The sequence below is a fragment of the Hippoglossus stenolepis genome, chromosome 14 (genome assembly GCF_022539355.2).
Source record: "Hippoglossus stenolepis isolate QCI-W04-F060 chromosome 14, HSTE1.2, whole genome shotgun sequence".
NCBI lineage: Eukaryota > Metazoa > Chordata > Actinopteri > Pleuronectiformes > Pleuronectidae > Hippoglossus > Hippoglossus stenolepis.
Genome location: NC_061496.1, coordinates 2,618,743 through 2,640,629, shown reverse-complemented (window position 1 = coordinate 2,640,629; position 21,887 = coordinate 2,618,743). Strand labels below are relative to the sequence as shown.

The window sequence follows — 21,887 nt, the reverse complement described above, 5'->3', positions numbered from 1 at the left end:
GTTCCCACAGGAAGATTCAAGAGAAAAACTGCGATGAGAGGTTCTTATCATCACGTGTCAGCAGAACCGAGTCCACTGACTCTGTTAGGTTCTATAATCTGATCTAGATTATAGATTTAATCTAGATTATAGATTCAACCACGAAATACAGTGGAAGACGAATCTACAGCAATTTCTGAAAAATGAAATAAAAGTCCATATTTTAAATGTTTCCTTGAGTAAAAGTAGAACAAGAAGAATCATCACCAGCTTTATTAAATGAGGATTTGGTATAAAAGTATTCGAGGCTTCTCAGTTTCATGGATAAATTATCTTTATTGTCAGTTTTACACAATTCACACAGCACAGAAAATAAATAATAATTTTATCATGAGCCTGATGTGTTAAATCTGAGCAGGGTTTAATTTGAAAGAAGACGTCAGATATCATCAGGTGAGTGTAATGGATTAACACTGACAAGTAAAAGTACAATAGTTTTATATTTATGTAAAGTATCTGAGTAAAATCATCAAGAAAAGTACTTCAGGTATGAGAACTAATAAAGTACAACCCCCATGTTAGGTGTTTTATTAATGGATCATTACAATAAGCAGCAGTTTAATGTTGTTTTTATTTGAGGTGTGATTCACTTTCATGGTTTTATCTTCGTTGGACTAAACAAACTTTAAACAAACAAAAAGAGGTGAAAGTAGTTTTCAGGTTGAACTGGTCACAGAATATTAAAGTAAAATGATCAAAACCACATAAAAACACTCAGAGACAGACAGAAATCCTGCTTCTGAAATAAAAACATATATTATTACATTTTATTATTACTGTTAATTCTACTGTTTTAAACATATATAACGTGAGTATTATCACTTTGTGGTTTTTCTACTTTTACTTTAATTTAAATTACTTTACTTCTTCCAACCAAACAACTCAAAGGCTTCTCTCTCACTTTATTTCAATCATTAAATAAAAAGTGTAAATACCCGAAATTATCCAGTATTTCACATCCAAAGATTTTAAATAATGATCTTACTAATATATTTTTCTTTTCTCGTTAATAATTAGTTTCCCCTTCAGATCTAAATTGTAGATTTGTCAGTGAACCTTCGCTGCTGAAAGATTCAGTTGATGAACAAACTCTCACGTTGATTCATAATTAAAACAAATGAACATGTTGATGTTTCCTGGAGCAGAAATTGTTCGTGTGAATCGTTGATATTTGTGTTTTGTTTATGTGAATCCTGGTTTTCGTTGCATTTATTCAGTTTCTATTATAGATTTTCCAACAACACAAACAAACCTTTACCCTCAGATACTGTGAGATTCAGTGTTTCACGGCTTCACACTGTGTAGAAACTAAATACTCATAATTCAAGTAGCAGACACAGCATAACAGAACTGAGTGGGGGGGGGCTGCTGAACGTGCGCTCACACTGTGGACTGTATGTTTCCTTGTTGTCCCGCTTGACTGCCCGAGCGTGTTATTTTGACAGTTAGTGGCGAAGACATGACGAAGGGGACAGGAGACGAGGACATTAAAGAAAAATCCCCTCGTCACTTGACTGCAGAGTGTTTCTGGTAAAATACCGTTCAACACAGGTTCGAGACCGAACTTTCGAGTGTTCCTGTTTTTGTTTGTCTCTGCAGGATCGACCACGAAGCGTGGAACCAGCCGCTCTGGTCTCGGTGAGGTCAGAGGTCAGAGGTCAGAGGTCAGTGCCCACGATCCTCGGCTGCTGCAGCTGAGGTCAGACGAGAGGAGACGGTTTGTTTTCAGGTTCGACTTGTGGCCGCCGCAGGAGTGATGCTGGTTGTTATGGCGTTGCTGCCGCCGCTGCAGGTGGATTTCCGGGTCAAAAGAGCGGCGAGCTCCTCCTCGTCGTTGAACGTTTGATTCCCGTACAGCTCCTTCCACGACGCTCGATACTGGAAAGAAAGTGTTCAAGTGTGAAAACCAGATCAAACCAGTGTCCAGCTGAGGGGAAGTAAAGAGGAGGGAAGTTTTCAGCCCTGGTGACATCTGCAGTTTAACCAGATGTTCACTGCATCAGGAAACAACAGCAACAGATTCAAATATCAGACGAGAACAAATCTTTATCCACTTCACACTGAGTTGTTTGAATATACAGATGAACTCAACATCAACCGTACATTCCAGCAGCAAAAGGTCACAAGTTAGAGTCAAACCTGAGCAACCATACACATTCTGATAGTAGAACTAAGAAAAAAAGGAAGTGGCGTGATAAACTAAATTATTTATCTTTTATAAAACGTATTTATCATCGTTTCAAACTGTGGAAAAATCAAGATCTGTGTGTTATTCCCTGAAAAATACAGATAAATGTTGAAGAATGGCCGAAATCATGGATCTGCTCTTTAATCGACATAAAATGTGATGAGTCGTGGAAATGGGTTCGATAAATAAATAAACAAAGACCAACAGACGTTATCCCCACGTGTGGCTACAGGGGGCGCTGTTCCTCAGTAAAACTACACAGTGTTGCTTGCACCTGCAGCAGCGGGGGAGGAATCTGATGACCCACATATTTTTCCAAATTTATTCACGTAAATAAATACACCTGAATTGTGTTGTCAGAGATATTTGACACTCGGCGAATTGTCGTCAAAGGATCAGCGTTATACCTTAGCGTGACCTTAGCGTGACCTTGGGCCGGGATCACCTGTAACCTCTGACCCCCCCCCCCGCCAGGTGTCACTCACTTCTGTCAGCTCTGTGTTTCCAAACTCCTCCAGTTGCCGCAGGAAGCCCAGGTTGGGCCCCGCGCACGGCCGGGCCGCCCTCACCGCCGCCAGCGCCTCCACCCAGCCGCGGCCCGTCACCGTCATGATGTAGGCCACCACCAGGGTCACGCTGCGGGACACGCCCGCCACACTGGGGGCACACAGCTCCGGTTTTGTTGTGATAATCAGGACATTTTGTTTCTGAGACTCTCGTCTCCAGTGAACTAAGAAGTGAAACCAGCATTTTTTCCCCTCAAGCTGTGGTTAAATGTCACATTCTGGTCGTTTGATACCAGAGAAAATGAAAGATGATGAAATTAACAATGAGAGCGTGACGTTTTTGTCAGGGAGCTTTTGTTGTGGTTGAAAATGAAAATGTGATTTAAAGTTTTCAGTTCAGGACAAATTCTCACAAATATCAGTGTCATCTGTGACAGTGATATTAAGAAATGGCCTCCCAGTGAAAGAATGCTTGAATTGATTTTGTGTATTCATACAAACCAACCGATTGTGACTTCAGTTATTGTCACTCACCAGTGAACCAGGCAGCCTTCTCCCTTCAGTCGAGACTCGTGGATGAAGGTGATGCTGTCTCTGAAGTACTGAGTCCTGATAGGAACACAAACATTAAACCCTTCTGACGATAAACAATATGTAAGAACACGATTACCTGTAAGTTTATTGATATCTGCAGTTGTTCATATTCCACAGAATAACATGGAACCTTCAGACAAAGGACTTCATAGATTTCAGGATTTATTTTCTAATGTACTGTGTACTTTCATAGTTGATAAATAAAAATAAAAGTTAAGTTTATACAGACATTCTCCTCCTTTAAACCAGAGACTGTAAATAAAAATATAAAACGCGTCTACATCATCCGCCCCTTAAACAGGCTCGACCAATCGTGAGTCAGTCTCAGCTGTCAATCATGACGTCTCAGCATGTTTTCATACCATCAAACCAAATTGATCTGAGACTCGTCCATCTTTATTTACAGTCTGCGATTTAAATCCTGAAAATTACAATTCGACTCTTGTCAATTGTTTTCGATTTATATGAAGTTATATTGAAGACGTTTAGAATATTTGTACTTCATACACACGCAGTAGATACACGTACACACAGGTGTAAGTATGATGAAGTACTCACAGGTCTTGCTTGGAGTGATCAGCAGCAGATATGCACAGGTACCTCATGTCCTGGTGAGGGACGGAGAAGTTTAGACTCAAACGTCACTCGAAATGTTTCACCGCAGACGAACCTGAGAACCTTTACTGCACGACAACACGCGGCAGCTCAGAGGGTTGCTGGTTTAAATCCTGACTCTAACTCACTTCTTGTTTCTGGGTGAACGGGACGGCCCCTGGAAAAGTGGCCCTGCTGACCCCCGCTGTGCAGAGGGTGTGGCATAAAGATGTTTGCCTGCGTGTGTGTGTGTGTGTGTGTGTGTGTGTGTCTATATGTGTGTGTTTTTATATACGGGTGTGTGTTTTTAGTTCTGTGCACCTGGCAGCTGAGGGTACGTGCACACTGGACAGAAACTAGCTCGTCCCGTTATGACTGCACCGCTGCAAAAACCCCAGAGCTCCTCTGGGACACAGCGAGCTCTGGAAGTGGTGCAGACAGGACAGGTCGCACTCACATGAAGACAAAACCACAAACAACTGCAGAACACACACAATCACACACACTTAACACACTTTAACACGGTAATAAACATGCAAATTAAGGATTATCAGTAACATTACTCCTGTGTTATTGTCTCTTAATCTGATTTTAAGTCTTACTTTGATTATTCATGTGTTTATGTATTATTTATTGTGATGTTTGCTGTGTCTAGTGAGGCGGCGTGAAATTATTCTTATTTTATCGTATTCACCGACAGGAAGAGTCAAGTTTTGCGAACAAATACAGAGAAGAACTCTTAAATCTTTGCATAGTCAGTTGACAACCATGACTCAGTGAAAAATCAAAAAACCTGACTCACACACACACACACACACACACACACACACACACACACACACACACACACACACACACACACACACACACACACACACACACACACATTTCATTGACTTACATTGATTTCATGGAGACTAAACCGAAAACCTAATCTTAACCTAAACTTAAAACATGTCTGAAACTTAAAGCTTAATCATTTACACGGTCCCCACAACCTGAGTGATACCTGCACCATACACACACACACACACACACACACACACACACTGACACACACACACAAACACACACACAAACGATACACACTCTAAGACACACATTGATGCACATATTGAAGAAGTGTGTCAGGGTAATTGTAATCGCGGGAAAAATATTGAAGAGAACGCAAATCTTTGTTCATTAGTCATTTAGTCATTCTTCAAAACTCACCATGACTCAGTGATACACACACACACCCACACACACACACACACACACATGCTCATATACACACACTACACACATGCTCGTATACACACAATGTTCATGCAAGTTGTGGATGAGATGTTCAGCGGACGCTCAGCTCTATTTATCTGGAGTTTTATTCTTGCAGCTTGTTGATCAGGTCTCTTTGGTAAATTGAACGTCCGACCTCAGATGTTCGGTGTTTGCAAATTTAAATTTCCTCTGTCAGGAACCATCAAGCTGTTTTCCCAGAAATCAACCTGTCAGCTGTTTGACCGTTACATGCAAATCCACCGTCTGACCCGACCTGACTCATCGCTGAGCCACAGAACTCAGAGAAATCTGCGAGTTACTTAATAACACAAGAAGAGGATTTCTATAGGAGCCGATGAATGAACAGCGTCTGTCGGCTGCGACGCACAGGTTCAGACCCAGTCCCTTTTTAAAGGGTTTTGGTGGTTGACCAGTTTAAGTAGTGATACCGTCGTACAAGTTGCTGTTTCTCTTCAGCGTTCGGTGAAACACGAGAGGACGGACGGAGAAAGTGCCGAGAAATCTCTGGATTCTTTTTCATGTTCGCTTTCAACAAGAAAAGATGAAAGTTGTGAAAGCCGGCGCTGAAAGAAAGTCTCGAGACTCTCAAAAACACGGAGAGAGGAAGGAGAAGTTCAAATTCTTCAGAATAAGATGATAGGAATCAGTTGAGAAATGAAATGTTGGATTAGATTTTTCTACTCTTTATATTGTAGCTAAATAACATCACAGAAGCTTTATTTCAATATGTACAATATATAATTGTGTTAAGAATAAAGGCAAATGTTGCAGACGAGAAGTAAGTGAAGGCAACGAATATTATATACATTTTCTTTAATGCAGTTCCACTTTTACGACTTTATGGATTTCAAGCTGCTTGTGTGATAAAGTTAGTTTATTCCATGTTACAGCAGCGTCAGTGGTGAAAGTTGCCAAATATAAATTCTCAGATATTTGGTGGAATCCCAGTAAATCAGAAAAACTTTAATAAACAGTTAATAATCATTATTTTTTAGACACAAAATGTCAAATATCTGCTGCTTTTGACACTTTTTTCTTCTTGTCTTTTCAGTGTTTTCTGGAGCTAATTTATCAATGATTTGATAACGATCGAGACGTCATGAGGACGACTGGACGATGTTGAGAGGAGGCTGTGGATTCACGTCGGGGGGTCACGGGGTCACGCAGGCCGACCTCACACACACACACAGACGACCTCACCTCCAGGACGGGTGCAGCTGTATCGTGGATCGACAAGATGTGGCTGATGTTGTGCTGAGCCAGCAGCTCCTTGTCTCGAGCATCTGCGGACAGAAAAAGAAGAAATTGCAAATACTCCGTCCGTCCAATCACAAACGATCTCATGTAGTCTCAAACCTAAATTAAGCATTTTCTGCCCATCAACAACAACCCCCCCTCCCCCCTCCCTCAAATGTGTCCCAAGCAAATGTGGCCTTCAGAGCTTTCTGCTCTGGTTTTGAACTGAAAGAAAAACCGGAAAACCAATGTTTCTAAAACAGGGCAGCAGCTTGGCCCAAAAGCAAGAAACAGTAATTGTTCTAATCAAATTTTGTTCTTTGAAAGGAAGCCAAATGTTCTCCACCTTGGACAGATGTGTCTTCACCTCTGGGTGCTCATGCTTTGCAAGTTGGCAGGATGCAGGACGATGCCACGTTTAGCTGCAGCCAACCCTCCTGACAGCTACATGACTCACAGTAAATCCTCCAGTGATCCTGTTGCACATTTTATCTGCAGATAAACTGTGAGACACAAATAACAGCTGACGGCAGAAGAAGAAAATCCAACATCTGTGAGGCCAAAGGGCTCAACGGCCTCAAGGTCAGACGGTGACCACGAGCGTGTTGGTTACCAAATAAATATTTTTATGGGCTGTCGGGAAGCTGATATCACATCGAAGTCAAAGACAAAAGCCCGTCACAACATTTGTGTCCAAGCTTAAGACACATGTGACCTTTATTATATGTTATTTCTGCAGAAGCAAGATTAAAACACCTGTAGTTTAAAAAAGTCCAGAGGAAAATTTAAAAGTGTGAAGTCGATTAGATAAAATCTCTGAGTTTATTAAATTACGAAGTGTGGAAGCAGCAAAAAAGACCTAAATTTGAACAATTCAAAAAATAAAACCTCCATTTTGAAATTGCTGGTGGGTTCAGGGTACGACTCCCAGACGTTTCTTTTTAAGACTCGGTCAAATAGACGTTTCTCCAGAATTATAAACATCTACGACAAAGTTAAAGCTTATTTCGCAGACGAGTGTGTTTATGGGATGTAAAAGAAATGCAGAGGATCAACAGGGTCATAAATAAACTCACATGTTGGCGATTCCGTTTGATTCCACTTAATAACATGAGGCATCAAATCTCCTGTTTGGTTACAAGTGGTTAAATCACATATTTAGATCGACCACATTTTACATTACTTTACATAAACTGTGTACATTTATTTTCTTCAAAAATACAACGCAGTTATTTAGCTTTTAGATCCAAACTAGGTTTTTATGGCAATTTTTTTTTTTTTAAGTTAAAATAATTTGCATTAAATGGCATCACAATCTTCTTTTAGTTTTTTAACTTCAATGCAGTTTGCCGCTCAAACCTCCGAAATAAAGTCCGACATGTTGCAGAGTTGCAGTTCACACCGGGGACCCCCCGACACCGCGGGGCTCCCCCTCCCACAGCGAACCCTCGTGAGTTCACAAGAACCAGCTCTCAGAAACAGTTTCCTCCAGCTGCTGAAAAGCCTTTTATCACTAAAATACTCTATGTGATCTCCTCTCTATAGAAACCGAGCTCAGTTTAGCATCTCACAGGAGGAACTGAAACACGCTCTCATCCTGAGAATCAGTAAATGCTTCACTCACCTTTAATATTTCCCAGGTAAAGATTAGGCAGGACCTGCAGAAAGTTTAACATCCGGTTAAATGGAGAATAAAGAAGCTGATTTAACTGATTTAAGTTTTTATGGAGTTAATCTGACTTCACGATACTGCACCTTGTTTATTCCGTTACCCATCTCTGCCAGATGTCTCAGGAAACGTTTAGCACAGGTCACAATATAAAGTCTTTGCTTCAGGAGCCGGTCACTGGAACGACATCATCCTGAGCTGCAGCAGCTTTTATCTCCATCAGACCACTTCAACTAGAATCGGTCACGAGCAGCGACTTCATCATCTGACGACTTGTGTGTGAGAGGCTGCAGATCATAAAGCCTTCGACGCCTCGGTGCCAACTCATTGAGAATATGTTTCTGTGCATGATGTAACGTGACCTTCGCAGTGGGACACGCTGCCTGTGCGATTATATTTAGACCAGGAGCGGGTCACGGGACGTGGATCTGCACATACCGACGAGACAAAGATGGTCGCAGGCCAGAGGGTCACGCCTGGATATCACTATCTGCTGAGGTGTTATGATGTGAACTTCTTAATGGGGCTCAGAGAACACACGTCACCTCAGTGGATTCTAATTTGAAGGAGACATATGATGTTTTACTGTCTTTCTTTACTCTCGTGTGTTGTAAAGGTTTCTCTGCAAAGTTTAAAAGTCTGTGGTAGAAGGGAGCTCCTCACATGAAGCTCCTGAACATGACATCATGATGCCCCAGGTGAAGGCCAGAGTTCGGCATAGATCCATTTTTACAAACCTGCAAAGCTCCATGCAGAACTCAGTGTCCCACAGTGGTGTCCAAGTCAAATGTGGACCTGCTGGGACGCGTTGACATGTGACTCATAACCGTCATGAAACACACGTGCGCACAGATACTCCTGTGAAACGGCTGAGTTGTAAATAACTGCTCCTGTTTCCTCAGTGACGACAGGTCCAGCTTGTTGATGACTTGATATTCTCACAAGCAGAAAACCACTTCTGTCTTGATCCGGTCCTTCTGGATCAGATCTGCGGCTGCCAGGAGTTTTGAGACTGAACCAAAGATGAAGTGAAAAGTGAAGCATTTTCTGGAGCCGTGGCCTCGGCTAAAAATACCCTAAAACATTTGCTTTACTATGATGTAAGACTCAGCTCATGTTTACAACCAGCAAGGACATTATGTTTTCTGTCTGTTTGCTCAGCTGCTTACGCTGAAAATTCCTGAATTTTTCCAGAGGGGCTGTTTTCTAGTGAAATGGAGCGAGCGGGAGTGTTGATGATATTTTTTTAACATTTCTAAATTGGAGGATTAAAAATATCTTAAGATGAATAAAAGGGACCAACGGACGTCGCCTTGGAAAGACGACGAGATTCCAGAGCTTTTGGTGATACTCCGGTGTTGATGAGCTGTAAACAAAAACATATGATTTCCGCCACGTGATTTATCCGTCATGTCCTGCTCCCTGCTGCTCTATAGGCTCCGCCCCCTCGCCTGAATGACCCGAACAATCTCCATATGGGGAAGACGAAGATGCACAGAGTCAACGTCTGAAAACAGCTGAAACCACAAACGTTTATACTTAATTTCATGGCAAAGCATCCTGTGAATGTTGAGATATTTCAGTCAGGGCCCAAATATATTATAATATCATATTTTGGACTGATGAACATAATATATAATATGTAATATTGTAGTTAATCCAAATACAAACCAACACCCAGCGGATTTAAATGAAGTTTCATAAGGAGACTGTTGGTGGAGCTACATTCTCTCGACTGTTTGATGACTCTTATAAACCTGACATTAGAATCAAAGAATAACAGAATCCCCCCACCCCCCACCCCTGTATTCTCAATGTGTTGATGTGCAGTGGACATCCAGTGGAACCTGCATCAGTCGCTGCATTTCCAGTAAATTCTGCCTCGTCGCTCTGAGGCGATGGTGGTATTTATAGCTCGTGTGTTCCTGTGTGAGGCTCCGACGCTCTGACAGAGCAGAGTGGGGGCGTTTACAAAAAGAGCAGCGGGTGAGTGTGAGTCTGAACAGCTCATCACAGAGCTGCAGGTCAGAGTGTGTGTGTGTGTGTGTGTGTGTGTGTGTGTGTGTGTGTGTGTGTGTGTGTGTGTGTGTGTGTGTGTGTGGCTGGGATATCGATGATTTCATGTGTTCTTTTTAAAATGGAGAAAGTATAGATATTACCTCAGTAGTTTCTCTAAAGTTCGATGCCGGTTTGTTTGTAGAGCAACTGACTTTTGTGGCTGTGACCACAGACGGTAAATAAAGACGGACGACATGAAAGCTGAAGCCAAAGTGTCGCGGTCGCCCCCTGGTGGCTGGATTCAGTGTAGCCCATAAACCCCACCTCCTCCACGCAGATGGGACATGGACCAAAGTAAAACAAATCTAAATAAACTTTAAATTCCGTAATAGTTTGGCTTCCGTTAGTTCTTCTTCACAATCATTTTTCTTGCTTTATCAAAAAACTGAGAATAATGAAAACTGGCCAAGGAAACGTTCTAAACTGTCACAAACCCAGTGATGTAAAAGAAGAAACTGAAAAAACAGCAACCCACTGAGAACAGGATGCCGGGAGTGATGACGACTCCTGTTCGTCCGAAACTGTGATTCAAATATGTCAAAAACAGTTTAATATGTTAAAATGCTTCCGAACATTCACGGTTCCCTGATGACTATTGTTTTCATGTGGTGCCATCATGAGGTCAGGGTTAACGCAGAGAGTCTGCAGGGGTCTAACGTGTGAAGGAGCCAGTGGCATCTAGTGGTGAGTGTGAGTACAGCAGCCAACGTGACACCCCCAGCTGAGTCAGAGAAAACCATGAGAACTTCAACATAAAACTGTGAAAGGTCACAACAGGTCAGTGTTCAGCTCATAACTCATCACGTTTCTCTGCACATTTCAATTTCACACTAAGTCACAGAGTCCAAATTAAATAATCATCCTTCTGCTGAACTTTCATTTATTTGAAGTTTTGCATTTCATCAAGATCAATTTTAGTCTTTTTCTTCATTGTCACTTTCATTTTGATATATTTTATGTTTCATTGTATTTTAGCTTGTTGTTTATTCTCCATAACACGACATAATGTAACATGACATATTGTAGGCTGGTGCAGATTCAATGCTCCGTGGTCATTTTGATATTATCTGATATTGTTTGTTAAGAACTTTTCCTGAAATGAAATAAATTTGTTCGGTTTCAAACGAGCATTTTGTTTCAGGAAATTCCTCCAAGATCATAATTCTACTTATGAAATAAAAGCGAAGCAGAAGATCATCTGAAGGAATCGGATGTAAACAAAGACATTTAGTTAAACGTGTAACTTTGTGTGAATGATATTTTTCCTTCCGGTAATTTTGATACTTTCACTTTAAATTTCCATCAGCAACCAAGATGACGTGAACGACCCGAAGTGAAATCAGCTTCCGGAACGTCTTCGGTCAGAGGTGGTCAAAGTTCAAAGTGTGTGTGTGTGTGTGCACGTGCACCTCCCCCCTCCCTCTCTCTCTCTCTCTCTCTCTCTCTCTCAGTCATGGCTCGGTTTGTGCTCACTGGACGTTTCTTGAATCTCAGACCTGACGTGAACAGAGTCCTGACAGCAGCTCGGACCTACTGGTAAATATTCTGTTGTTTTGTTTTTTAAACTCCCAGTTTTCTGTTTTGCACGATTCTTTAAGAGAGAGAGAGAGAGAGAGAGAGAGAGAGAGAGAGAGAGAGAGAGAGAGAGAGAGAGGTGCACACAGGGAGAGAGAGAGAGAGAGAGAGAGAGAGAGAGAGAGAGAGAGAGTGCACACAGAGAGAGAGAGAGAGAGAGAGAGAGAGAGGCACACAGAGAGAGAGAGAGAGAGAGAGAGTGCACAGAGAGAGAGAGAGAGAGAGAGAGTGCACACAGAGAGAGAGAGAGAGAGAGAGAGAGAGAGAGAGAGAGAGAGAGTGCACAAGAGAGAGAGAGAGAGAGAGAGAGAGAGAGAGATGTGCACACAGGGAGAGAGTGAACTTTAACCTCTGTAATCATTCCCATCAGCTGTTAGGAAACATTTGTATTTGAAATTTGCAGTCGTATCCATTTATATGATTTTACATTATAGTTATAGTCATTATCAGTATTATCTTTAATTATATACAAAGATGTGTATTAGACTCGGCATCTGTTTTTAAATCATATATTTTTTTGTAGTCAAGACTTTTACTGTCTTAATGTTTTTAAGTGTTTTTTGTTGTTTGATTTAATATTATCTTCTATGTTATCTATTCTTATTTTTGTTCTGTCTTGTTTAGGTCTCTGTGGTTTTATCAATCCTATCTTTTACCAGTTTGACCTGCAGAGCACTGACATGTTTACAGTTTAATGAGAATATTCTTTCATCATATTGACTGTGACTGATCTGTGTGTTTCCCTGCAGCTCGCCTGCAGGGGCCTCGGCTCGGCAGCGTGTGAATGGCGTGGATCTGTTCTACGAGCAGACGGGTCGGGGGGAACACGCCGTGCTGCTGCTTCCTGGAGCTCTGGGTAAACACCACAACATCCACGTGGCAGTTTGTGAAGAACATACAATCACCTCCTCCTGTCAGACTAGTGTAACGTGTTCTTTGGTCTTTTCCACCGCAGGAAGCACGAGGACCGATTTCGGACCTCAGCTCAAGTCTCTGAACAAGGAACGCTTCACTGTGATTGGCTGGGACCCTCGTGGTTACGGACGATCCCGTCCCCCGGACAGAGACTTTCCCGCCGACTTCTACGAGCGAGATGCAGCAGATGGTGTGGAACTGATGAAGGTGATTTAAAATCAATAGATTCTACTCACAGATGGATAAAATGAAAATATCAAGGGATCCTTTAAAGTAAGAGTTCTGCAACGTGTAAGTTAAATAAAGATACTGTAAATGAATGAAAACAATGAAAACTCTTTGAGGATCCACTTTTCAATGCATCCCTGTCTCCTCTAATATATTTGTTTGCAGTAGACACGTTGCAGTTTGCTTGTGATTTAAAGCGTTTGTCATTTCTTTGGCAGTCCCTGGGTTTCTGTAAGTTCTCTCTGTTGGGCTGGAGCGACGGAGGCATCAGCGCTCTGATCGCAGCAGCCAGGAGCCGCGACCTGGTCCACAGGCTGGTGGTGTGGGGATCCAACGCCTTCATCACCCAGCACGACATGGGCCTTTACAACGGTACTGACTGCCCCTGGGCTTTCCTTTCAAACTGTGCATGATCTAAATGTGATAATCTGCGTCTTCTTTGGCTCAGCGGTCCGGGACGTCTCCAAGTGGAGTGCGAGGATGAGGCAGCCTTTGGAGGACGTGTACGGAGCAGAACTCTTTGCTCGAACCTGGGCAGCCTGGGTGGACGGAGTCTCGCAGTTCATCAAGATACCAGAAGGTGCTGACGTCGTGCTGTTGTAGACCCAAGACTGTTTATAATTTCTCTTTTACCTATATATATATATTATATGGATATTATAATGGTTGCCAGTTAGAGACGCCCAGTTTGAGCCTCAAAGTCCAGAACAAGCTGCTGTCCCCTCCGGTCTTTGTCAATGGGACTCAGTCACACATGAACGAGACACTTTGGCCGCGGCAGCACAACTTTACTTTTGGTACAAACCAGTTTAAACACAACTTTGACTTGTTTTTCAGAGTTTGAACTCCTGATTTTATCTGTACAAAGCATTTCAGGATCCTCGTGTCTCTGCAACAGCTGAAGACACAGAAATGTGTCAAACTTGTCTCACAGGTCCTGTATTTATTCTTTAATGCACAAAAAAGCTGAAACAAAAAATGTTCGATCTTGTTTTTGTTTATTAATTCTTAATCTCGTTCTGCCATCTTGGTGGTAAACTTACCTATAAGTTACCTTTCCCAGGAGATTGTTGAGGAACAGTTACTTGTTTTATATTCCAGATTCATTATTTTGGGGGTTTTGCACAAACATGGAGGCATCTGGACAAAAAGTTAAATGTGTACATTTTTGCCACAAGAGCTCTTCTACTTTCCCCCACTGGGAGTAAACTGTTTTTCACTTTGACGTCCTCTGCTTAGGGAGCATCTGCATGGAGTGTCTGCCCCTCATCACCTGTCCAACCCTCGTCGTCCACGGAGAGAAAGACCCCATGGTTCCCATCTCCCACGCTCAGTATCTCCACAAACACGTCAAAGGATCTCGGTGAGAACATTCACACATTTAAAAAACCCTCCAAACTACATCAAATTCTGAAAAACATGAACGTAACATGTGAAAAACATTTTTTATTTCTGTCCAAAATGTAGATTACATCTGATGCCAGAGGGGAAACACAATCTGCACCTGAGGTTCCCGGAGGAGTTCAACAAACTGGTGGAAGACTTTTTGGGAGAATGACTTAAACAGTGAGACGATCACGTCTAATAGGTAACTGGTCACTGCCAATATTCATATTCAAAGATTATATTTAGTCATTTATTCGATTTCTACCCGGCTCATTTCAAAAAATACTTTTACTGTAAAAAATCTGAATGTCCATTTTTGTATAATTTGTAAAGAAAGTTGGTTCCCTGTTTGTCGTATTATGTTACTCAGAAATATTTGCACTTGTGGCTGTTACACATAAAAGTGAGAAGATGGGTCAATAAATTGATCTTTAACTAATCTGATAATTGACTATTGGTCTGTTATTTTTCAAGCAAAGATGTCAAATATTATTTTCTTCTTTTGCTCCATTGTACTGAAAAAATGATTTCTTTGATTCATGAGACATTAAAGTCTCTTAGAATTTTGTTCTGTTTTTCTGACTTAGTGGTTTTATTTATTTTACCTGGTTTCATTTTGTTATGTTATTAAAATGTCTATCTGATATGTAGTATTTTATTTCATTTCATTTTATTTTGTTTTTGACCTGAACAGATCAGTCTGTGCGTAGTGATACTGACAGCGCTGCACGTGATGGCGTGGAATGTAGTGCGTGATTAGTGGCCGTGGTTCGGAGCCGTTTCTCCCGGTCCCCCCTTGCTTAATAAACAGCTCAAATGAGCTGAGACACGTCATTGGACCATGGTCACAATCGTGACATTTCCTCAAACCGTGTAAACATTGCGTTGCGGCGAAGGTCCATCCTTCGCCAAAGGAGACGATGTTGTCATAACTCCACTGTGCATCGTCCTATCACCACCAAACTTCTGTCTCATGATTATAGTCCAAGGCTGAACAGCTCCATGTGTCAATATCTCCTCAGGGTCATAGCGCCACCTACTGATTCACCATTAAACAGGAAGTACTTTGTAAATCCACTCTGCATTATCCAACCGGCCCCGAACTACTGACCTATGATCACAATCCTGACCTGAACAGCTCCATATATTAATATCAGTGCAGGGTCATAGCGCCACCTACTGATCAGTGTGGAAATTGATTTGTTGTAACATTGTCCAATTGACACAAAATTGCTCACGCTACGTCAGAGCCCCAAAACGCATGCAACGCAGAGACATGCTCTCTCCACTAACCGCAACAGGCTTCAAAACGCACGAGAGTTGTTATTGTATTGTATTGTTGCAGTCGATCGGTTGTGCTGCACTCTGCTCTCTGTGTCTCTCTCTGCTCGTCGCGGATCGACTCGTTCGGTCTGATGAACCCGGAAGTGTGCGTCTCCTCTCGCTGAACCGTTTCCTGAGGGAGACACTTGATTCGGAGTGAAACTCGATGTCCGAGGCGGTGAACGGATCCAAGATGGAAACTATTTCCCTTCACAACTTCTCGGAGAAGATCCTGGAGCAGCAGGTTCACTTCCACGTGATGAAGCTCAGCGGAGGCTTCTTCCTGTGGGTCGGTTCCGCTCCGGTTCTGTCCAACATGGCGGTGTCGATGAGCGGCAAGTGTGTGAGTGCAACACCGCGAACACGCGTCCAGACAACAGGTTCCAGATCCGACGGGTTCTAGATCCGACAGGTTCCAGATCCGACTTCCATATGAACTCTTTATATTTAATATCTATTAACCACAGAAGCTTCTGTTGCTGCTGCTCTGGGATCAGGTGAAAGCTTCAGTCATGGATCCACAGATCAGAGTGTGACTCAGTCAAATGAGGAGAAGTATTAAAATATCACAAACTATAGACAAAGAATTCTGCTAAATGAACTTTAGGTGTTTAAAGTTTGTACATTATGACTGATATTGGCCACAGAAAGTTCAAGAGTCACAGGTGAGAACATTAATGCTTAAAGTTATGTGTTATTATTATTAAGTAAACATGTAAAAATAATTCTGGCTGCAGCTTCTCAAAAGTGATAATCTGCTTTCCTTTGATTCACGTGACATTAAACTGAATCTGTTTGGATTTTATTCTGTTATTCTGACTTCAGCAGTTTAAAGACGTCACCTCTCATTTCTTGGATAATATTGTTATATTATCTATTTTAACACATTTTCTCTCAATATGATCCTGACAAGTTCACATATTCATATAAATTCACAAACTGTCAGATTATTGCAATATTGTTTAAATTTCTATATGTGACCTGGTCTCATTTTGTTTCATTTTATATGTTAAATATTATCGTTGCAGAAAATTATCACTATATTTATTGTATTTTTAAAAAATTGAACTTGGGCATGTTATTTTACATTTTACCCATAAGCTTCATAAATACCCATAAATAAATACAGAACACAAATATGAATAAATATATAGAACTTGAATCAAGGAAATAAACATAAGCAGAGAAAGAACAAAATTTTTGTTTATTTCTCAGAGAATAATTCATTCATGGATCTTGGTGAAAAAGAATCAGACATATTAACAGGACTGATATTAATGAGTGTTTGTAATTCACAGCTTGATTGAATTCAAAGCACCTGCGGAGGTCTGAGCTCTACTGAGTGATATTATAACAATATAATAATGATATTTATTTGTCTGTTGTTTTTCTGTCTGTAGGACTCGATGCCTTTATCCACGTTACTCTTGGGGGACCCGTCGAACACTGCTCCAAATTCTCTGTCACAGAGATTAGGTAAAGAATGATGAGAAATGCATGAGTGAAGGATTCAGTTAAAATAGGTCGTTAAAAAGATCCCATGTGGTTATATTTTCTGGATTTAAAAATAACTGTATAAATGTTTCTGTATATTTTTTTGCCGTCACTTCAAGTCTTGAAACAAGTTTGAGTTTGTTTGTTCCTCACAGGATGAGACATGTTGAAATAATGTGTTCTTTGATGTTTCACATGATTAAAAGATGAAATAGTTCACAGTGATAAAATCTCAGCCCAGATTTAGAAGTTAAAACCAGTGGCTGCTTGTGGTGTGTGAAAAACAACAAATACACCAGCATGGTATTTCACAGCAGGGCAGCTATAATTGTAAAGCACTATTTAAGCAAAGAAATTCAATTTTAATGTTTAATATTTGTATATTTAACCTACAAATAGTGACTTTTAAATTATTAGATGAATTATTTTGTGTTTTCATGATGATTTTAGTTTGATATTGGAGGAAATAATAACCTGCAACAGTAAAAAAAGAATTTGTGTCCAAATTAAAGTGAAATAATTGTGTATTTTTATGTATTTTGCAGCAAAAAAGACCAAGAAGCAAGTTTTTGTGAGCTACAGTCTTCCAATGACGGACTCCAACCTCGGTCTGTTGGTGGAGAACAGGATCAAGAAGGAGCTGGAGCTTCACCCTGAACATTTCTGATCCTTCACTGAACTTCTTTTATACGGAACTGACGACGTTCAGGACAGAACGAGAACATGGCCGGTCCAACTCACTCAGAAACTGTGATTCTACTGCAACACAAAAAACCACACACGGTCACATCATGTGTTCTTTTATTGACATAATAAATTAAGTGGTTCATTATCAAAACATTTAGGCCTATGGCTTTTTGTACAAATGCATCATATTAAAAAAATAACACTTAGAAAACATTAGTGGTTGAGTTCAGTTTTTTTTCTTCCTCCACATGTTTCGTTGTTGAAAACATACAAACTACTGAACCGTACAGTTGTGTTGAAAATACATGTGTCTTAAACACTACTTTAAAAACGCAGGATGATCTGTTTCATCTGTGGATCAATGTGCTTATATCCTCTAGAAGTAAGGTCGATGGTCCAGACCACAGACTGTGAACAAAGATGGACGACCGCTTACTCCCACTATTCAGAAATGAAGCCAAAATAATGTAGATACGAACGTTGCAATCTGTGCAGGAAAAGTTCGGATGCTGGAGTTGCGGTATCGAGGTTTAGTGGATACGTGTTCTAAGCCAATCTTGAGTCAATCATGATGTTTCACCTGGTTTTTAGAGCATTAAATATCAATAAATAACCAACTTTTTGAAAAAATCTGCCTGATTTATGACCTATACTGCAGCTAGATACCAGGGGGCGCTCCAGACGAACATCATGTGAATCTGGGCGGTAGCGATCGAATCCTCAAACCAATCTTATCGGATAAATCACATCTTAATTTGACAGGTATTTTGTTTAATTTGGTCCATGTCCCATCCACTTGCATGGAGGAGGCAGGGATTTAAAAGCGGTACTGCAGCCAGCCACCAGGGGGCGGTCAAGATGCTTTGGCGTCACTTTTAAGGAGCTGTCATGGCGTCCATCTTTACACACAGTTTATGATCCATACATAATGAATGAATGGCACATGTATACATACCTTACATCTCTATGCAGTACTAAAGGATACTTCCATAGTAAAGTGTATAAATGTACACTAATCACAACTAGGCCAGTTTCACGGCTGCTCTACTCTAATCTTCACAAACGTTTATTTCAAAAAACTGTAAAATATTGTGCTTTCTGGCTAAAGTTACATGTCCCAGGAGCAAGTTTACCACATTACCACAGTACAGGGGACACGGAGTGAGCGGCGGAGTGGAGATCGAGGAGGTATTTCAAACAACAAAACTTTGCCCTTGGCAGCGAGACAAAATAAATACTGGTTTTCATAAATTACATTCTCTGTTTTTTGTTAAAACAACAGAGCCATTGCGATAAAGCCATTTAAAAACGCTGAGACGCGTCATAAGACAAAGCACAGCCCGCCGACCGCTCGCTCCCAATGTCCGTTCAACGCTCAGATTCGTTTAGCGCGGTCTCTCCACACACAGCGTCTGCCAAGGTCTCCGGCTGCTCGTCGCATCGGGACAACCATCATACACCCGCGACAACAGCAGTAAGTTTCAAAATCAACACTGACCATCACCGGCTGAAGATAAAGTGCCACAGCGGACTTCTCGCGGCGGGACCACAAATAGAGAACAGGGAACGTGTAAAACCACCTGTGCCAGTTTCATGCAGAATAAAAGAGTGGTAGCGGTTCGGCCAATCCCTGGATCTCCCAACGTGTTGGCCCGGAAAATCACAAACACCTGATTGTGTCTCTGACGTTTAGTGCAAATCAACTCATAAAAGAACCACAAGATGCAGTGAAATCCTCTTTCAACGAGTCACAGCTACAAACAGGAAAGCTCGTTCGCTCATCGTTGTTTTCGGCAGAGCAATAAAATCACCACTCGAGACCTTCATACTATTAAACACACTGACTTCAGGTAAACGTGGTCCAGGACTATATTTTTTGGCAACTCCTGAAGAATCATAATCACTACAAACTACACAAAATCACTATCGTCACAGTCTCAAACCATCACAAGAGTTCATCGGAACATTTCCTTCAAAAGTCCATTTCTTTCTTTCAGGGGGGGGGTTTCAGTCAGGTTAATGCTTGAGCAATTAATAGCACAGTAGTGGAGCGTCGCTGTGACGCTCACACCCCATTGGCTATGGCAGAATTTCCAATCACCTCCCCACCAGTCGCCAGGGCATACGAGGCCGGTACCGCTGCCAGAGCGGTGGCTGCTGCCACTGTAGCGCCCCCGGTAGCCGAGAGGTGTAAGGGCGTGTCGTGGACGCGGGAGTAGTCCCTGTCGCTCTTCACGAGGAGGAGGTGCTGCTCCCCGGGGTGGAGCAGCGTCTGCCGGGTGAAGGTCTCTCCGTCGGCCAGGCTCTCCGGCAGGGGCTGGCCCCGCGGCTCCGGCAGCAGCAGCAGGCAGATGATGCACAGCAGCGTGCAGCAGGCGAAGATCACGTGGTGCAGGAAGTAGCCCTTCTGGTTGTGGAGCTCCATGATGGGAGCGGTGAGCATCCCGAAGCCGGCGCTGGCCAGGACCAGGCCGAGCCCTCCACCCCTGCACAGACACAATCATTTCACTTATTAGTTTTGTTGCCGTCCCATCTGCTAACATGGAGGAGGCACGGTTTGTGACCTATACTGCAGCCAGCCACCAGGGGGCGATCAACTTGATTTGGCTTCACTTTTGTCGCCCATCGTTATTTAATGTGCATCAAGGCCACTCACATGTTGATCAACGTTCCACCACAAGATGGAGCCAGTGAGCTACAATTGTGTCTGATAATTCATAATTATAATAACATAATAAAACAGACAACACATGTAGGTGATAAAATACTGCACAAGGATTAATAAATGCTTTTTTAAAAAATATGTTTTTTAAGAAGCCATTTAAAAGATGTCAGATTCTGATGGAAAAAGTTTTTTCTTCCTTAGACAGAATATATTTTTCCAAGACAATGCTCTGCACACATTTTATACTGACACTTAAAAAAGTTGGCACGTAGTAAATAACAGCAGTAAAGGCAGTGAGTGGGGAGTGATTCCAGATGGCAGAGCTGCCCCCCCTGCTGTGTTTCATCAGCCTCTGTATCCATGTGTGTAATGAGAAGTCAGACGACTCCCCGGTGCGTCGTGCTGCACGTCTACGAGCAGCCGCACTCACCTGATGACCGTCGGAGTGATTTCAGCACAAAAGAAGATGCTGAGCGTGCTGACGGCGTGCGAGGAGAACATCCCGATGATGGAGAACGCCACCGAGAATTTCCTGTTCAGGGAGTCTCGCAGAACTGTGGAGAGGAAGAGGAGGGAGACGAGAGGTGAGCACACGAGCAACACACAACTTAGAGTCATTCAAATAGTGTGAAGTGACCTTGAAAGTGAGTTTACTGTCGTGTTCGTACCTGTGTCGTGGCGAAGGCTGTACTTCCCGATTACTGGATCCCATTAGTGAGCATTGGGAAATAGAAGAGAGGAGAAGATGTCATGACTCAGCGCAGAGGACGGAGCAGTGCTGACTCAAAACAAGCAGAATTTAAAAAAGGCCTTTAGGACCAATCTGAGGAGGGAAGTGCTGAAGCCTGAAATAATGATGTAGGTCAGAGCAGGAGGAATCAGCTGAGGCTCCTATTAGACTGAGGCTTAAACTGCAGGGTGCACTGATTTAATGAGGGGGAGCAAGCACAGTGCCAAGAGTGTCCAAGTTTTTCTTAACGTGAAATTCAAGTTTATTCACTAAAGGCTCATTTGTGTTGCCTGTAACTTAAACTTTATTTGATATATTATATTCCCCCCTTGAGATTGTATCCTCGTGTATTGTGGTCGACTTGTTTAAACTATTTGCTACACTGACCCCCACACACACACACACACACACCGTTTTCCTGTAGTACTACTTCCTTTCAGTTTTTGCTTTTCATTTTTAATCAATGTGGATTGGTTTGGCTCAGTTTAGTGAGAACTCACAGTTGAGTAAACCAAGCTGCAGCAGGGATGCCAGGGCCGTGATGATCATGAAGGTGAGAAGCCCCCCCCGACGTCCCATCAGCCCCACAGCGGGGCACACTGCCAGGCAGGTTGCCACGGCGATGCCAGCCATGGTGTAGTAGTCTGCGTGGCATAGAGCGGTCGGCTGCGCCTCCGGGTCCATCATACTGCGGGCGAAGCAGTGGTGGATCCCGTAAC

At 42.2% G+C, this 21,887-nt stretch overlaps 4 protein-coding genes across 4 annotated transcripts in view; 2 read left to right on the top strand and 2 right to left on the bottom strand.

Moving 5' to 3' along the window:
* Nucleotides 1-295: 295 nt before the first annotated feature.
* Nucleotides 296-8,470, bottom strand: LOC118121075 (dual specificity protein phosphatase 22-B). The gene is made up of 7 exons (XM_035176723.2): nucleotides 8,194-8,470; nucleotides 8,063-8,096; nucleotides 6,403-6,485; nucleotides 3,886-3,935; nucleotides 3,268-3,342; nucleotides 2,713-2,884; nucleotides 296-1,917 (listed from the first exon to the last, which is right to left on the bottom strand). The coding sequence occupies exons 1-7, from the start codon at nucleotides 8,212-8,214 to the stop codon at nucleotides 1,765-1,767; spliced, it is 588 nt and encodes a 195-aa protein (XP_035032614.2). The 5' UTR covers nucleotides 8,215-8,470; the 3' UTR covers nucleotides 296-1,764.
* Nucleotides 8,471-10,598: 2,128 nt separating this feature from the next.
* bphl (biphenyl hydrolase like) lies at nucleotides 10,599-14,713 on the top strand. Its single transcript, XM_035177561.2, has 8 exons — nucleotides 10,599-10,942; nucleotides 11,472-11,701; nucleotides 12,490-12,596; nucleotides 12,696-12,862; nucleotides 13,102-13,255; nucleotides 13,332-13,463; nucleotides 14,123-14,246; nucleotides 14,351-14,713. The coding sequence occupies exons 2-8, from the start codon at nucleotides 11,619-11,621 to the stop codon at nucleotides 14,439-14,441; spliced, it is 858 nt and encodes a 285-aa protein (XP_035033452.2). The 5' UTR covers nucleotides 10,599-10,942; nucleotides 11,472-11,618; the 3' UTR covers nucleotides 14,442-14,713.
* A 952-nt stretch (nucleotides 14,714-15,665) lies between these two features.
* psmg4 (proteasome (prosome, macropain) assembly chaperone 4) lies at nucleotides 15,666-17,986 on the top strand. The gene is made up of 3 exons (XM_035176546.2): nucleotides 15,666-15,935; nucleotides 16,993-17,068; nucleotides 17,632-17,986. The coding sequence occupies exons 1-3, from the start codon at nucleotides 15,759-15,761 to the stop codon at nucleotides 17,751-17,753; spliced, it is 375 nt and encodes a 124-aa protein (XP_035032437.1). The 5' UTR covers nucleotides 15,666-15,758; the 3' UTR covers nucleotides 17,754-17,986.
* Nucleotides 17,871-21,887, bottom strand: part of LOC118120982 (solute carrier family 22 member 23) — an 18,475-nt gene continuing 14,458 nt past the window's right edge. Inside the window, exons 7-10 of the mRNA XM_035176545.2 lie at nucleotides 21,669-21,887; nucleotides 21,107-21,139; nucleotides 20,869-20,992; nucleotides 17,871-20,259 (exon numbers count right to left, since the gene is read on the bottom strand). The exon at nucleotides 21,669-21,887 is cut by the window's right edge and continues 8 nt beyond it. Coding sequence (XP_035032436.1) covers nucleotides 19,839-20,259; nucleotides 20,869-20,992; nucleotides 21,107-21,139; nucleotides 21,669-21,887 — 797 coding nt within the window. The 3' untranslated portion in view covers nucleotides 17,871-19,838. The remainder of the gene's footprint in view (nucleotides 20,260-20,868; nucleotides 20,993-21,106; nucleotides 21,140-21,668) is intronic.